Here is a 19,277-nt window from a genome sequence, read left to right as displayed (position 1 = left end):
CTGCAGAAATATTGACCCTTGCTGCCTCTATAACCATCCACAGTTGCAAAAATGTTGCCAGTGCAGGGTTTTCTGCACAAACTGACCTCTTGATTATGTCCTGTATATGTTCAATCTAAGTGGCCAAATCATTCATTCTAATTGTCCAGGATGTTCTTCAGACCAATCACAACAATTGTGGCCCAGTGTCTTGGTGCATTGTCATCCATAAAAATTCCATTATTGTTTTGGAACATGAAGTCCATGAATGGCTGCAAATGGTTTTCAAGTAGCTGAACATAACCATTTCCAGTCAATGATCGGTTCAGTTGGACCAGAGGTCCCAGTCCATTCCATGTAAACACAGCCCACACCATTGTGGGGCCACTATAAGTTCAATTCTTTTATCTTGGCGGCTCGCGCATGCCCGCCTAGACGCGGGAGATTGCTGCGTTGCCAGTTGCACACGACTCACGCGCCAAGAGAAGCAGCGCCATAGTAGAGCATAGTTCGCAAGCTTACGTTTAGGGGGGAGCGCGCAGTTCATGAAGTAAAGCCACCACGGCCGCATTAACCCTTTCGCTGCTACAAAGACGTGCTCCCTGCATTCCGCGCTGTGGGCGATTTTGTCACTGCACTGCTCGCCTGTGCAGACACATTGTGTTCCGACTGCTTTGACACTCTTTATCATTCGATTCCACAAAAACTATTTGGCTCAAAAATTAGATTTTTACCTATCTTCTTGACTGATACCTTCCTCCCATAAATGACTTAATTTTGTTTCGATGTTCAACGCAGTTATTATGCAGCATTAAATATAGTAAACCATTGCACGAAATTTTGAAGAGTTTGCAGAGGTAAAGTCCATAGAGTATACTTTCCGGATGGTCGATTTTAGTTGCCACAATGTTGAGAATGAAATGTGGATAAGATACCTATATATTTGATTTAATTTAAGTACCACATAAGTGTCGTATGTAATATTCAGAAATATTCCACCTTTCGCGACTGTAACAAAAGTTTTACTTACACTGGGCACGTTTGGCTTTATTTTAAAGCACTCAAAAGGAAGTAGACAAAATACATTAAACAAAACTGTGGACTTACAAAAACATTAGGACTTGAATATACCGTCTGTCAGTGAAGTGCTCAGAGCTATGTCAAATATAATTTTGTGTGTGGCACACACAAACAGCATTTATTTGCTAAAACACTGATGAGCCAACACAAACGTTGAATATTGTGCTACCGCAGCACAGAACTACGAAAGGTGACTTGGCAATGGAGGACACAAAATACAGTCCTCTTACGATGCTTCAAAAGAGAGAAACGCATCTGGTCTAAATAAGTCGCTTATTACAGTTGCAGAAGAGGGATATATTTCAATACCATTGGTAAAACTGCGACTGTGGAACAAAAACAAGAAATAGAACATGAATACCATTGTGTATGTGCCATACCTTTTCACCTTTCACTTTAAAATAAAGCCAAACGCGCCCTGTGTAAATAAAACTTTTATTACAGTCGCGAAAGACGGAATATTTCTCAATATTACATACGACACCTATGTGGTACATAAATTAAATGAGATATTGTTATACAGTAAATATTATATGAAATTTAGGTATCTTGTCCACATTTCATTCTCAACATTGTGGCAACTAAAATCGACCATACGGAAAGTATACGCTATGGAATTTTACCTCTGCAAACTCTTCAAAATTTCGTGCAATGGTTTACTACATTTAATGCTACACATCAAAACAAAATTAAGTCATTTATGGGGGGAAGGTATCAGTCAAGAAGACGTGTAAAAATCAAATTTTTTGGCCAAATAGTTTTTGTGAAATCGAATGATAAGCGTGTCAAAGCAGTGGGAACACCATGTGTCTGCACAGGCGAGAAGTGCAGTGATGACAAAATCGCGCACAGCGCGGAATGCGGGGAGCACGTGTCTGCAGCAGCGAAAAAGTTAATGAAGAGGCAAAGCACTAGAAATTTCATTCAAACGAATAAAAATCGTGAAGTATGGCAGTCCAATATTGTTTTTAAATAAAGGAAATATTATAATCACCGCACGAGGTTTGAACTCGTAACCTTTCACTCGGCAACCCAACACCTTAACCATTCCGCTACATCGGCTCATCAAACAGTGGTACTCCATAAGGACTCTAACATCTCACGCAACTACTTATAAACACTGTTGGTATGACTATGAATTACTCACGTTTCGTCGAAGTACAATAGGAAATAAGCAATTACCGCTGTTCTTTATTGCGAAAAAGCAGTTCGTGAGATTCAAACAAACACCTTTCCTTGCTATCGCCTGAATTAGGAGTCTTATTGCTTGTTTGGTTTAATTAATTAATAGAATATGAAGCAATTGGTATAAAGAATGCTTTTTCCAAACTTTCTATAAAAGAAAGTCTGCTATCAAGACATTGCTTTTGTTCTATTACTGTATTTATGACTGAACGTTTCTAAAACTGAAGAGACTCGTCCGTGCTCTGCACTGCATTCGAGATCTGGCAACGTCGTTCTCTGTTCATTGGCTGACTGTGTTTTCTGACGTCAGATGCGCAGAACGAACCTAAACTCGGCCGCCAAGATATATGACGCGCACTTTAGCAGTTTGCACAGTGCCCTGATGACAACTTGGATCCATGGCTTCATGGGATCTGCGCCACACTCAACTCCTACCATCAGCTCTTACCAACTGAAATCAGGACTCATCTGACCAGGCCACTGTTTTCTAGTCATATACAATCTTACTGATATGGTCACAATCCCAGGAGAGACACTGCAGGTGATGATGTGCTGTTAGGAAAGGCACTCACTATTAATGCCAAATTTTGTCACACTGTCCTAATGGATATATTTATCATATGTCCCACACTGATTTGTGTGGTTATTTCACACAGTGTTGATTGTTGTTAGTACTGGAACCCTGTGCAAATGCCACTGCTCTCAATTGTTAAGTGAAGGCCGCTGTTCACTGTGTTGTGCATGGTGAGAGGCAATGCCTGAAATTTGGTACACTTTGGACCTTGGAAAATTGAATTCCCTAACAATTTCCAAAATGAAATGTCTCCTGCATCTTGCACCTACTACCATTCCATGTTCGAAGTCTGTTAATTCTCGTCATGTGGCAATAATCTGATCAGAAATCTTTTCACATGAATCACCTGAGTACAAATGACAGCTCTGCCAAGGCATGCTCTTTTATACCTTGTGCACATGATATTACTGCCATCTGTATATGTGTGTAACACTATCCCATGACTTTTGTCACCTCAGTGTAGATAAAAAGATCAGTTGTATTGAATTATAGGCATTACTGTTGCAAGCCTAGAAGGGTTGCATTGACAAATATACAAAAGGATGAAGAGCTCTTCAAAAATTGTGATGTATGCTGGTGACAGTAGTATACTGATAAATGGCTGAAAAGTATCCATATCAGATACATGCAGGAGAATAATGGACAAGGCTTACAAGTGATTCACAGCAAACAGGTTAACCGTTAATCTTATGTTGATTCATACGTGCACTTCAAATTATATCAAAATGTATATCAGTACCATGGGTGGAGATCAGAGGGCACTCACTGGAAGAAGTATCTTGACATGCAGATGGATAATAAACTGAGGTGGCACCAGCATTGTAAAGAGTTAACTAAAAAGCTGATTTCTGTCTACTTTGCACCTCGAAATCTCTCTCATTGTGGTGACCTTCAGACAGGATTGTTAGTATTATTTGCATACTTTCACTCAATATTGTTACAGCATAGTCTTTTCAGGCAGTGCCGTTAATGCTATAAAGATATTTATTTGATACACATGTGCCGTAAGAATTTTGTGTAAAGTTGGTAACCAAATATCGTACAGAAGCCTCTTCAAGGACTTAAGGGACTCATGCACTTATGTGCCATTACAAATATTTCCTACTGGCATTTGCACTTAGTGCGAAGAGTGAATTTAGTATGAACTGAACAATTTAAAACCATGCCACTAGAAGTAAAAATAATTTTCAAATAGACTATGCATCCTATCTAGAACTCAGAATGGAGTTTTATATTCAGCTTCAAAGGTCTGTAACAGGTTTCTGACAGACAGACAGATAGGAAATGAAAATCCCCAACATTTAGAAACAAGAGTGAAAGAGTACCTCATTACCCTCTCCTATCCATGGCAAAATATTTCTTCCAACCAGGACGATAGCTGTCGAAAAATGTTTCAGTGTATGTTTGTTGGCTTTCCAGAAAATAAGTCATTTCCCACTAAGCATTAAGTGGATATCAACCTTCAACAACTTGTCACAAACTGTAAATACTGCTAAACTCCACTGTGGACAAATGATTATTTTTATTTTTTAAAGCAACACCACCAATGTGGCAAGCAATTGTTTGTTATGAAACACAAGAATTTTAGAAATGTGTGCCTTAGACACAATCCTTATTCAAGACCTAGTACATCCTGAAGTATTGATTTTTGATCATTGGTTCCTGTTCTTTTTAGAATCCTTTACTGTCTCTTTAAATTTGACTGTACATGACTGGTATGCCCCATATTTATAAGGAATAAGGAAAAGGGATTGGTTAGTTTTAATAATCCAAACATGCAAATATTGTCAGAGGCTGCCTGACAACAGTCTAGAAATTACCCTAACCAGTAGTAATTCTTTCAGTATGGCTAAGGAAGTAGCAGTGTAGTGGAGCAGGTGATGATTTGGGAGAGTACTTGCCTCACCACACATACACACAGTTGATTTGTATCATTTTCTTCTTCTTCTTCTTCTCCCCTCCCCCTCGTTCCATGCTCCTTACTTCTTCAAAGGTCTTTCTGAGTTGTCAGAAAAACATTCACACTTGTTTGATTCTCAGCCGAGTCGGAGATTTTATCTGCTAAGGGTCTGGGTGGTGTTGCATTGTCCTCACAACCATTTCATCGTCACTGATGTTCAAGTCACTGAAGTGGCATCAAATAAAAGGACTAGCGCTAGACAGCCGAGCCACCCCAGATGGGGTCTCCCGGCCAGTAAAGTCCTATGTTCATTCATTTTATGTTTAAAGAAATTTGATTGTTATGTAGTCTGGTGTGTAAATAAAACTATTTAGTAACTTAAATGTTTCAGTCAGCATCACAGGAGATATGTTTTAAATCCTGGAAATCTAATTTGTCCAAAGGTTTTAGTCACAAAATTTTGTATATGGATAGGAGACAGGAATACTCTTATACATTTATACACATTTATTAAGGCAGTGAAGATAATTAATTCATCATACATAATGAAATTTCTTAATTTTATTTCTTAGGCCTTTCAATTTAAACAAAGTACATTCACACAGCATAAATCATAGCTCTTCTGAATACACTGCACATTAGCACTCATAAATAAATGATGCTAAACACTACAACACAGTTTTTATGAACTATATTCTGAGTGTGTCAGAAAACAGAAACACAATATCAGAACTGACAATATTTTGTACAATAACTTGTGTTTTGTATCCTGATTTGCATAACTAGAGACATCAACAGCACTCTTTTGAAGCTGACTGACAGTGCTGAAAGCAGACAAAATGCACAGCACAGTCACCATTGACACCTCTATTGATGTGAGTGAAAATAAATCACAGGCATATCACAATGACTTTACATATTTGTAAATCATAAATTAAATTTCTTCTTTTCTCTTTCTGTGCACACATTGGCTAGCCTTGTAAACAGTTATTTGTGTCTTTCAGTGTCACTATGACACAACTTAGCACACTACATCATTGTCATAAAATGAGATCACTCATATGTCCAACTTCTTATTTCAAAGTTCACTAATACTTCAGTCTATACAGACACTGTTATGAATCTATACACATAAATGCTCATGGCAGTCCTATTGTCTTTTGTATCAAATGAGAAACACAAATCTATTTCATGAACAAATTCCAGAGGTGACTGATTTTTGCCCACATTAAGATGTTCCAATGAAACTATTTTAAGAAATATTACTTCACTGGCTACTTGGGGAATTCTTGTACGTACATCTCTTAAGCAAAATTTCTCTAATTGACACAGAAATAAATTATGTTACCCGTGAATGACGTCTGCTTGAATCAAGCACACTGTAGTCACTGACTTAGTTTTTGTTTTACAGTCACAACCTCTTGATTTAGTCACATATTGTGACACCTCAGCTTCTTGTGTATTCTTGTCGGCAGATTGTTTTATGTGATGCACAGCAGCTTTCCTGAAGGTACTGGTGTGAACAGTATTGATAACCATAACGTGTGAGGAACTCATGGCATGTAAGACTTCCACTTAAATTTGTAACTTTGTCAATACATTCAGTGTCTCCCACTGGGAACAGAATGATAAAACATTTATTAAATAACTTTTATGGAAAAAGAGCACATACACTATTCTAAAAAGGAAAGAGTATTTCAAAACTATTTAAGTAAAAATACTGTACAGAAAGTAGTTTGTAAATACTTAATGATAAAAATTACTTTTTTTATTTTTTCAACATAAAACCTGTTCTTTTTCTTAAAAATAAAGTTTCATGCTGCAATTAATAAAATATGAACAACTGGTCAATTTTGCTCATAAATCCTTAAAACCCGTTTACCACAGAATTATAATGGTTATTACAAAGTTAGCATCTGTTTGATGCAACAAGCATTATGTAATGTTATCAGGAATGCTGCCTCCGTCACCATTTTATTTATATTAGTAATGAATTATGCAAGTACATTAAGAAAAAGTGTTAGTTATTTTCAGTGTAGTCAGTTATGACAGAATTAAAATCTTGTAGTCACACCACAGAGAGAGATTTAACAGCGGTCATTACTTATCTCTCTCTCTCTATTTCTACAGTATATTGCTGCTTCTTGGCAGCAGAAAGGACTATTGGGTATCTTACTAGATAAAACTTCTAAAATTGACAATTTTTTGATATCTAACTGAGGCATCACCATCATGTGATATACCCAAGAATCCTTTCTTCAGTTTTAGTTCTAAAAGTTTCTTCCCCCTTTTAACACCATTATTAATTCTCATCTGTTCTGGAGCTTGCCTCCTTCTGACTCATAAATTCATGATAAAGAAAATACACTGCTGGCCACCGTAAATGCAACACCAAGAAAGACAAGAGGCAGCACAACAAAATTTATTTTGTAGATAACATGTTGACCAAGTATCAAATGATTACGTTTACAGACATCTGTGACATGTGGTTCCTGCCAGAATCAGTAGCCAGAGTAGCCGCCATTGTTGGAGATCACCGCTGCCACACGTCTCGGCATTGAGTCAAAGAGACTTTGGATGTATTCCTGGGGTACAGCAGCCCAAGCAGCTTCCACACGTTGCCAAAGATCATCTGGTGTGGCAGCTGGGGATGTAATCTGGGTCACTCGTTGAGCAACCATGGACCACATGTTTTCTATCAGCGAAAGATCCGGAGAGCGAGCCGGCCAGGGAAGCAATTCAATCTGGTTATTGGCGAAGAACCTTTGGACAATGCGTGCCACGTGTGGTCACGCATTATCCTGTTGAAATATGGCTGTGGCCGAGCCCTGAAGGTAAGGAAGGACAACTGGCTCCAGCACCTCGGATATGTAGCGCCGGCTATTTAAAGTACCGGCAATGCGTACTAGAGGCGTGCGAGAGTAATATCCAATAACGCCCCATACCATAATACCCGGTGCAAGACCAGTGTGGCTGTGCATAATGCAGCTGTCCAGCATCCTCTCTCCACGGTGTCTCCACACTCGAATCCGACCATCGTGGTGCTGCAGACAGAAGCGTGCCTCGTCAGTAAAGACAACGTCATTCCATTCTGCCGTCCACATCCGTCTGTCATCACACCATTGGCGACGGAGACGTCTGTGGTTCTGCGTCAATGGTAGACGAAGCAATGGACATCTTGCAGACAGACCGCTCTGCTGTAAACGGCGTCGAATGGTATGTGCAGACACTGGATGATGCGTTACAGACGCAATGTGCTGTGCTATGGTTCGGGATGTCACTGAGCGATCCGTCACTGCCATTCGCACAATTTGCCTATCAGCACGTGCAGTGGTGCACCGAGGTGAATGCGATCGACCACGTCGGTCCGTCGTACCCTCCTGCATCCAACAGTCACATATCCGTATTACAGTTGTTTGGTTTCGTCCAACACGACTAGCGATTTCTCTGTACGATAATCCACAATCTCGGTAAGCCACTATCCTTCCTCTGTCGAACTCGGATACTTGATCAAAAGATGTTCGCTGTTGTCTACGAGGCATAACTGATCGTCTTGTGAAACAACCACAAGGTAAACACACGTGCCGAACGTACACTCGTCAAAATCGCCAAGCCTTAAATGGCGCTATGAGGTGGCGCCACAGGTGTGCGTGATGTGCGTCTGCGCTGAAATTCTAATCAGTTGCATATCTCATCGCTGCAAACTCATGGTGTAAATTTCACTTGATTCGGATGCTTCCTTCAGGGTGTTGCATTTACGGTGGCCAGCAGTGTATGTTAAAAATGTTCTTCAGATTCAGCATATTTTGTGTTACATAAACTGCCTTCTACAGAATAAAGCTTTTCCTGGGATATGCTAAGTTGTAAATTACTGGTTAACTCTGTTATCCTCTTAGTACTGAGTCACTATGTTATAACTGTCATGCATTCATATATTACCACCAATAATAGGTGTTTTGTCTAGACTATGACCTAAAGTGTGCACATGTATATATATAAATTAATAGAGGGAAACATTCCACGTGGGAAAATATATATATATATTAATAGAGGGAAACATTCCACGTGGGAAAAATATATCTAAAAACAAAGATGATGTGACTTACCAAACGAAAGTGTTGGCACGTCGATAGACACACAAACAAACACAAACATACACACAAAAACCCACGTGATCTACCAACTGACCTGCCTACACTGTGACGCATTCTATGTGGGAATGACCAGCAACAAACTGTCCATTCGCATGAATGGACACAGGCAGACAGTGTTTGTTGGTAATGAGGATCACCCTGTGGCTAAAAATGCCTTGGTGCACGGCCAGCACATCTTGGCACAGTGTTACACCATCCGGGTTATCTGGATACTTCCCACTAACACCAACCTATCTGAACTCCGGAGATGGGAACTTGCTCTTCAATATATCCTCTCTTCCCATTACCCACCAGGCCTCAATCTCCGCTAATTTCCAGTTGCCGCCACTCATACCTGTCATTCAACAACATCTTTGCCTCTGCACTTCCGCCTCGAACGACATCTCTGCCCAAACTCTTTCTCTTTAAATATGTCTGCTTGTGTCTGTATATGTGTGGATGGATATGTGTGTGTGTGCGAGTGTATACCCGTCCTTTTTTCCCCCTAAGGTAAGTCTTTCCGCTCCCGAGATTGGAATGACTCCTTACCCTCTCCCTTAAAACCCACATCCTTTCGTCTTTCCCTCTCCTTCCCTCTTTCCTGATGAGGCAACAGTTTGTTGTGAAAGCTTGAATTTTGTGTGTATGTTTGTGTTTGTTTGTGTGTCTGTAGACCTGCCAGCACTTTCATTTGGTAAGTCACATCATCTTTGTTTTTTATATATATATATATATATATATATATATATATATATATATATATATATATATATATATATATATATATATATATATATATATATATATATATATATAACAGAGGGGAACATTCCACGTGGAAAAATATATCTAAAAAGAAAGATGATGAGACTTACCAAACAAAAGCGCTGGCAGGTCGATAGACACACAAACAAACACAAATATACACACAAAATTCAAGCTTTCGCAACAAACTGTTGCCTCATCAGGAAAGAGGGGAAGGAGAGGGAAAGACGAAAGGATGTGGGTTTTAAGGGAGAGGATAAGGAGTCATTCCAATCCCGGGAGCGGAAAGACTTACCGTAGGGGGAAAAAAGGACAGGTATACACTCGCACACACACACATATCCATCCACACATACAGACACAAGCAGACATATTTAAAGACAAAGAGTTTTTTTTGTCTTTAAATATGTCTGCTTGTGTCTGTATGTGTGGATGGATATGTGTGTGTGTGCGAGTGTATACCTGTCCTTTTTTCCCCCTAAGGTAAGTCTTTCCGCTCCCGCGATTGGAATGACTCCTTATCCTCTCCCTTAAAACCCACATCCTTTCGTCTTTCCCTCTCCTTCCCCTCTTTCCTGATGAGGCAACAGTTTGTTGCGAAAGCTTGAATTTTGTGTGTATATTTGTGTTTGTATGTGTGTCTATCGACCTGCCAGCGCTTTTGTTTGGTAAGTCTCATCATCTATATATATATATATATATATAGTTGTGGTCTTCAGTCCCGAGACTGGTTTGATTGCAGCTCTCCGTGCTACTCTATTCTGTGCGAGCTTCTTCATCTCCCAGTACCTACTGCAACCTACATTCTTCTGAATCTGCTTAGTGTATTCATCTCTTGGTCTCCCCTACGATTTTTACCCTCCACGCTGCCCTCCAATACTAAATTGGTGATCCCTTGATGCCTCAGAACATGTCCTACCAACCGATCCCTTCTTCTGGTCGAGTTGTGCCACAAACTTCTCTTCTCCCCAATCCTATTCAATACTTCCTCATTAGTTATGTGATCTACCCATCTAATCTTCAGCATTCTTCTGTAGCACCACATTTCGAAAGCTTCTATTCTCTTCCTGTCCAAACTACACTCCTGGAAATTGAAATAAGAACACCGTGAATTCATTGTCCCAGGAAGGGGAAACTTTATTGACACATTCCTGGGGTCAGATACATCACATGATCACACTGACAGAACCACAGGCACATAGACACAGGCAACAGAGCATGCACAATGTCGGCACTAGTACAGTGTATATCCACCTTTCGCAGCAATGCAGGCTGCTATCCTCCCATGGACACAATCGTAGAGATGCTGGATGTAGTCCTGTGGAACGGCTTGCCATGCCATTTCCACCTGGCGCCTCAGTTGGACCAGCGTTCGTGCTGGACGTGCAGACCGCGTGAGACGACGCTTCATCCAGTCCCAAACATGCTCAATGGGGGACAGATCCAGAGATCGTGCTGGCCAGGGTAGTTGACTTACACCTTCTAGAGCACGCTGGGTGGCACGGGATACATGCGGACGAGCATTGTCCTGTTGGAACAGCAAGTTCCCTTGCCGGTCTAGGAATGGTAGAACGATGGGTTCGATGACGGTTTGGATGTACCGTGCACTATTCAGTGTCCCCTCGACGATCACCAGTGGTGTACGGCCAGTGTAGGAGATCGCTCCCCACACCATGATGCCGGGTGTTGGCCCTGTGTGCCTCGGTCGTATGCAGTCCTGATTGTGGAGCTCACCTGCACGGTGCCAAACACGCATACGACCATCATTGGCACCAAGGCAGAAGCGACTCTCATCGCTGAAGACGACACGTCTCCATTCGTCCCTCCATTCACGCCTGTCGCGACACCACTGGAGGCGGGCTGCACGATGTTGGGGCGTGAGCGGAAGACGGCCTAACGGTGTGCGGGACCGTAGCCCAGCTTCATGGAGACGGTTGCGAATGGTCCTCGCCGATACCCCAGGAGCAACAGTGTCCCTAATTTGCTGGGAAGTGGCGGTGCGGTCCCCTACGGCACTGCGTAGGATCCTACGGTCTTGGCGTGCATCCGTGCGTCGCTGCGGTCCGGTCCCAGGTCGACAGGCACGTGCACCTTCCGCCGACCACTGGCGACAACATCGATGTACTGTGGAGACCTCAAGCCCCACGTGTTGAGCAATTCGGCGGTACGTCCACCCGGCCTCCCGCATGCCCACTATACGCCCTCGCTCAAAGTCCGTCAACTGCACATACGGTTCACGTACACGCTGTCGCGGCATGCTACCAGTGTTAAAGACTGCGATGGCGCTCCGTATGCCACGGCAAACTGGCTGACACTGACGGCGGCGGTGCACAAATGCTGCGCAGCTAGCGCCATTCGACGGCCAACACCGCGGTTCCTGGTGTGTCCGCTGTGCCGTGCATGTGATCATTGCTTGTACAGCCCTCTCGCAGTGTCCGGAGCAAGTATGGTGGGTCTGACACACCGGTGTAAATGTGTTCTTTTTTCCATTTCCAGGAGTGTATTAACCGTCCATGTTTCACTTCCATACATGGCTACACTCCATACAAATACTTTCAGAAATGACTTCCTGACACTTAAATCTATACTCGATGTTAACAAATTTCTCTTCTTCAGAAACGTTTTCCTTGCCATTGCCAGTCTACATTTTATATCCTCTCTACTTCGACCATCATCAGTTATTTTGCTCCCCAAATAGCAAAACTCCTTTACTACTTTAAGTGTCTCATTTCCTAATCTAATACCCTCAACATCACCTGACTTAATTCGACTACATTCCATTATCCTCGTTTTGCTTTTGTTGATGTTCATCTTATATCCTCCCTTCAAGACACCATCCATTCCGTTCAACTGCTCTTCCAAGTCCTTTGCTGTCTCTGACAGAATTACAATGTCATCGGCGAACCTCAAAGTTTTTATTTCTTCTCCATGGATTTTAATACCTACTCCGAATTTTTCTTTTGTTTCCTTTACTGCTTGCGCAATATACAGATTGAATAACATCGGGGAGAGGCTACAACTCTGTCTTACTCCCTTCCCAACCACTGCTTCCCTTTCATGTCCCTCGACTCTTATAACTGCCATCTGGTTTCTGTACAAATTGTAAATAGCCTTTCGCTCCCTGTATTTTACCCCTGCCACCTTTAGAATTTGAAAGAGAGTATTCCAGTCAACATTGTCAAAAGCTTTCTCTAAGTCTACAAATGCTAGAAACGTAGGTTTGCCTTTCCTTAATCTTTCTTCTAAGATAGGTCGTAAGGTCAGTATTGCCTCACGTGTTCCAGTATTTCTACGGAAGCCAAACTGATCTTCCCCGAGGTCGGCTTCTACTAGTTTTTCCATTCGTCTGTAAAGAATTCGTGTTAGTATTTTGCAGCTGTGGCTTATTAAACTGATTGTTCGGTAATTTTCACATCTGTCAACACCTGCTTTCTTTGGGATTGGAATTATTATATTCTTCTTGAAGTCTGAGGGTATTTCGCCTGTTTCATACATCTTGCTCACCAGATGGTAGAGTTTTGTCAGGACTGGCTCTCCCAAGGCCGTCAGTAGTTCCAATGGAATGTTGTCTACTCCGGGGGCCTTGTTTCGACTCAGATCTTTCAGTGCTCTGTCAAACTCTTCACGCAGTATCGTATCTCCCATTTCATCTTCATCTACATCCTCTTCCATTTCCATAATATTGTCCTCAAGTACATCACCCTTGTATAGACCCTCTATATACTCCTTCCACCTTTCTGCCTTCCCTTCTTTGCTTGGAACTGGGTTGCCATCTGAGCTCTTGATATTCATACAAGTGGTTCTCTTATCTCCAAAGGTCTCTTTAATTTTCCTGTAGGCAGTATCTATCTTACCCCTAGTGAGATAAGCCTCTACATCCTTACATTTGTCCTCTAGCCATCCCTGCTTAGCCATTTTGCACTTCCTGTTGATCTCATTTTTGAGACGTTTGTATTCCTTTTTGCCTGCTTCATTTACTGCATTTTTATATTTTCTCCTTTCATCAATTAAATTCAATATTTCTTCTGTTACCCAAGGATTTCTACTAGCCCTCGTCTTTTTACCTACTTGATCCTCTGCTGCCTTCACTACTTCATCCCTCAAAGCTACCCATTCTTCTTCTACTGTATTTCTTTCCCCCATTTCTGTCAATTGTTCTCTTATGCTCTCCCTGAGACTCTGTACAACCTCTGGTTCTTTCAGTTTATCCAGGTCCCATCTCCTTAAATTCCCACCTTTTTGCAGTTTCTTCAGTTTCAATCTACAGTCATAACCAATAGATTGTGGTCAGAGTCTGCATCTGCCCCTGGAAATGTCTTACAATTTAAAACCTGGTTCCTAAATCTCTGTCTTACCATTATATAATCTATCTGATACCTTTTAGTATCTCCAGGGTTCTTCCATGTACACAACCTTCTATCATGATTCTTAAACCAAGTGTTAGCTATGATTAAGTTATGCTCTGTGCAAAATTCTACCAGGCGGCTTCCTCTTTCATTTCTTAGCCCCAATCCATATTCACCTACTACGTTTCCTTCTCTCCCTTTTCCTACACTCGAATTCCAGTCACCCATGACTATTAAATTTTCGTCTCCCTTCACTATCTGAATAATTTCTTTTATTTCATCATACAAATATTTTATATATATATATATATATATATATATATATATATATATATATATATATATATATATATATATATATATATATATATATATATATATATAAAAAAATAGAGGGAAACATTCCACGTGGGAAAAATATATCTAAAAACACAGATGATGTGACTTACCGAACGAAAGTGCTGGCAGGTCGATAGACACACAAACAAACACAAACATACACACGAAATTCAAGGGAAAGACGAAAGGATGTGGGTTTTAGGGAGAGGGTAAGGAGTCATTCCAATCCCGGAAGCGGAAAGACTTACCTTGGGGGAAAAAGGACAGGTATACACTCGCACACACACACACATATCCATCCGCACATACACAGACACAAGCAGACATTTTGCATGTGTGGTTGGATTTGGGTGTGTGTGCGAGAGTATACCTGCCCCTAAGGTAAGTCTTTCCGCTCCCGGGATTGGAATGACTCCTTACCCTCTCCCTTAAAACCCACATCCTTTCGTATTTCCCTCTCCCTCCCTCTTTCCTGACGAAGCAACCGTTGGTTGCGAAAGCTAGAATTTTGTGTGTATGATTGTGTTTGTTTGTGTATCTATCAACCTGCCAGCGCTTTCGTATAGTAAGTCACATCATCTTTGTTTATATATATAATAGAGGGAAACATTCCACGTCTTTCCCTCTCCTTCCCTCTTTCCTGATGAGGCAACAGTTTGTTGCGAAAGCTTGAATTTTGCGTGTGTGTTTGTGTTTGTTTGTGTGTCTATCGACCTGCCAGCGCTTTCGTTCGGTAAGACACATCATCTTTATATATATATATAAAACAAAGATGATCTGACTTACCAAATGAAAGTGCTGGCAGGTCGACAGACACACAAACATACACACAAAATTCAAGGTTTCGCAACAAACTGTTGCCTCCTGATGAGGCAACAGTTTGTTGCAAAAGCTTGAATTTTGTGTGTGTGTGTTTGTGTTTGTTTGTGTGTCTATCGACCTGCCAGCACTTTCGTTCGGTAAGTCACATCATCTTTGTTTTTATATATAAAAGATGATGTGACTTACCAAATGAAAGTGCTGGCAGGTCGACAGACACACAAACATACACACAAAATTCAAGCTTTCGCAACAAACTGTTGCCTCATCAGGAAAGAGGGAAGGAGAGGGAAAGACGAAAGGATGTGGGTTTTAAGGGAGAGGGTAAGGAGTCATTCCAATCCTGGGAGCGGAAAGACTTACCTTAGGGGAAAAAAGGACGGGTATACACTCGCGCACACACACACACATATCCATCCACACATATACAGACACAAGCAGACATATTTAAAGACCTCATCAGGAAAGAGGGAAGGAGAGGGAAAGACGAAAGGATGTTGGTTTTAAGGGAGAGGGTAAGGAGTCATTCCAATCCCGGGAGCGGAAAGACTTACCTTAGGGGGAAAAAAGGACGGGTATACACTCGCACACACACACACACATATCCATCCACACATATACAGACACAAGCAGACATATTTAAAGACCTCATCAGGAAAGAGGGAAGGAGAGGGAAAGACGAAAGCATGTTGGTTTTAAGGGAGAGGGTAAGGAGTCATTCCAATCCCGGGAGCGGAAAGACTTACCTTAGGGGGAAAAAAGGACGGGTATACACTCGCACACACACACATATCCATCCACACATATACAGACACAAGCAGACACGTGGAATGTTTCCCTCTATTATATATATTTTTCTGCAAAGTGCTCCAGTTTCCCAGCTTGACTTGTTAATAATTCTCAGGTAGGCTACAAGGCCTTTTAAGATATTGCCTAAGCTACTATTTAGTCTACAGGAGCTTTCTGTTTCAGTGAAATTTCTGGCAGAAGTGAATTAGTGTCACAGCTACATGGAAAGTGAAAATATACCTTCCAGTAAAGCTAGCATCTTCCACTTACAGAGGTAATGCATTGCTTATAACGGGTCATACATATTACATAGTAGAGCCATTACTATTATATCTACACACTCTAACTTTTCAGGACATAACTGTATACTCAAAACAAGCTATTAAATGAAAACTCATATAATATTGGTACCAGATTCTGCCATTTTATTTAACATACTTTTCTATTTGTGCAGCTTTCTTGTGTTTAGTTCTATTTATATTTGCTTGCTTTCTGCTGTGTTGTACTGCTTCTTCTTTCAGTCAGGTTCATCTGTCAATAATTCTCATTCCTTTTTCCAAAACTTTCTCTTCTCTGCTTATTTCTCCTTCTACAACATTTTGTTTATTCATAATACCTATTCCCTCGCATGGTCATGGCCCATCATGTTCTGTAATCTTCACTAGTGCTGAACTGTTGCTTCTATATTCCACATCTTTTTGGACAATTGAAGTTTGTAATCAGATATGACTCACTTCTTTGTCACAACACTAAACATGAACATTTCAATTTCCTCTACACTGCTGTCTTTATAAATAAGTTGCACCAATTTAAAAACTTGGTGATTTATTATCTGCTTTGTATTCTTTTCACCATCTTAATGCCTCTTCCTGTCACAGCTAGTAGTAATCTGTTTCATCTCTACAGACTTAGTCATTAACATGATGTTTAACCCTACTCTTCCTTCTTTTCCTTAGTCCTGAATTAATTAATTGACAGCAAACCAATTTTGCTCCAAAGAAGTAATGGATAAACTGACAGTAATGAGTCTATAAGCTGAAAATGCTCACTATGGTGAGGGGTATGTTGTCTTTAACATTGCTTTTTTCCACCAAAAAATCAGAAAGAACCTTCTGCAGAATGTGATCAATATTGTCTGATTCACAAAGGATGGTTCATAGTTGCTCCTTGTAGCCTGTACATCCTTCACCACTTTATCTGCGAACTCTGTCTTAAGCTGTTGCACTTCTTCCATCTTTAAAATTCTGAGCCACCTCTGTGCATGTATGACAAACCTCCTTATTTCTCTCTTCACGGAAGTCTGGAGTTCAGCTTTCAGGTATTTACTCTTTGCAACATCAACTGTAACATTAAATGTGAGTATGCTGATTTTTGATGCATCATGTACGTCACTTGCTAAGTTTAAAAATTTATCAAAATCATAACATTGCAATTTTTTGTTAAAGCCCAAATAATTTATCAGCATGTTAATTGTGTCCACGTGCCTTTTTTAAATCACTGCTAAACAGTTACATGAATATAATGTCTAGTTTAGTTTAGGAAAACAAATCTTCATGTGAAGGGCTGCATGGCTGGAATAGTAAATTTCATGCTGATAAAAAGAGTGTGAAGAGTATGGTTATTTGATCAATTTTTTAATTTTTGTATGAATTGTAGGCTCCACAAGCTTCATATTTAATTTTTATCTTTATTTGATAATTTAAAACATTCATACTGAAGCATAAATAGTAGCATTTACAGAGAACTGAGATAAGAGTGTGCAACTTGTAATACTTATTTATTGCTTTCTGTTTAAAGCTTTACTTTTATGTAGTTTGTCACAGTGTGAAGGAAGTTCTTTCTGACAGTTGATCCAAAGCGAGAGACTTGGAAGAAGATGTGTGCTTTCTCCGTCATTTCTCATTGACTTACCATGTGTTAAATTTGGTGCCTGATCATTCGTACTGTTGCTAACTATCTGATGGTAACTACTTGCAGCAAAACTGAAGTATGGAGGATATTTATTGGTTGTTGTTACTGGGTTCTGATAGATGAAGTTCCCATGGTTTTTGAATGCAGAAAAATAAGTAGGCCTTGGTGTGGTGGAGGTAGTTGTTGTAGATGTGTGATAACTGTATGATGTGCTTGAATAAGATTGGTAATAACTGTTAAGATTGTGTGGGTTCCTGTTAGTGTCTGTGTATTTACTGTCACTGTTGTAAGAATTTGGAGTTGTACTTGACCCAAATTTTGATCTGTAGTAATCACCATATGTACTTTTAGTTGAACCATAATTGTGAAAAGTACCAAAACTGTAAGTGCTTCTTGGTGTTGTAGTGAAGAACTGGTAGAAGTTATTCACAGTTTTTGTTGTTGGTGTAGTATAATTTGTTACCGATTTTGTTGTATGATAATAGTTGTAATTTTGTTGGCTGTTAGTAGAAGTCGTCTTTTGAGTATAGAATGGGTATTTCTGGCTGACAGTGGGAGGGAGAGGTGTGGATGAACTCCCCGTGCTCCAGATATCTTGCCAGGCTGACCTGTATGTGCATGATCCATGTATTAAATTAGAACATTCCAGACAAATACAAATGTTATTGTGTTCCACAATTATTATTCATTAATGAACTGTAATAATTTCAAATTGATTACTCATGCTTATAAATATGTAATCCAATATACAAAGTAAAATATAACAAACGAATTAAAAACACTACAGTTATTCATACTAAATATAGATCTTTTTACAGGTAAAAGAAAACATTATGTCTACCAAATGACATTTAACGCCTGCTCAGATGACAGAGTTTGTCACCTTTCTTGCAATGTTACCATTACTTCTAATAGTTGGTATTTTCTTTTTTTTTACCACTTCTAAGCAGAGTTTCATACTATTCTCTCTTCAATTTAATTCTGTCAAGCTGCTACATGACAGGCTATAAAGTTCCAATTACTACAAGTTGAGATCAAAAGAAACCATTTAGATGCTGTAAACACGTTTGTGAGTATAAAATTGCTTAGCAAAATTCATTATTATGAATATTGCCCTTACTAACTTCTTTGAGGATTCCCGTAAAATTATGATTAAACATTAAATTAATTCCCTTGCTTTTGAAATGCTATCTGAAATGGTAGGCTGTTAACTCTTCACAGGCACCGGGGCAACTGCTTAAAGGCAAGTACATTATTTTCAAAAAAAGGTGTCCAACAAGCAATGCACATCATCATTTATCATAATTCCTGTGAAATTATTATACGACAAATGGCTGTTAAATGTATCTCCAAGAAAAATATTGTGTTTGTGATATTTCTGCCATATAGAACACGAACAATATTGTGATTTCAAAAGTTAATTAAAAAATTATTGCTCATCTGTTTTCTACAGGAGT

The 19,277-nt window shown here is 40.0% G+C and overlaps 1 protein-coding gene across 3 annotated transcripts in view; it reads right to left on the bottom strand.

Annotated features, from left to right (window-relative positions):
* Positions 1–5,293: 5,293 nt before the first annotated feature.
* Positions 5,294–19,277, bottom strand: part of LOC126194703 (A disintegrin and metalloproteinase with thrombospondin motifs 16) — a 504,959-nt gene continuing 490,975 nt past the window's right edge. For 2 of the 3 annotated variants that reach the window (XM_049932938.1, XM_049932939.1), the window contains exons 16-17: positions 17,821–18,428; positions 5,294–6,332 (exon numbers count right to left, since the gene is read on the bottom strand). In XM_049932938.1, coding sequence (XP_049788895.1) covers positions 6,166–6,332; positions 17,821–18,428 — 775 coding nt within the window. In that variant the 3' untranslated portion in view covers positions 5,294–6,165. The remainder of the gene's footprint in view (positions 6,333–17,820; positions 18,429–19,277) is intronic. The other variant, XM_049932940.1, reaches the window with a different exon arrangement.

Source organism: Schistocerca nitens, chromosome 7, assembly GCF_023898315.1.
Source record: "Schistocerca nitens isolate TAMUIC-IGC-003100 chromosome 7, iqSchNite1.1, whole genome shotgun sequence".
NCBI classification, from domain to species: domain Eukaryota; kingdom Metazoa; phylum Arthropoda; class Insecta; order Orthoptera; family Acrididae; genus Schistocerca; species Schistocerca nitens.
This window is presented reverse-complemented; position numbering and strand designations above follow the sequence as displayed.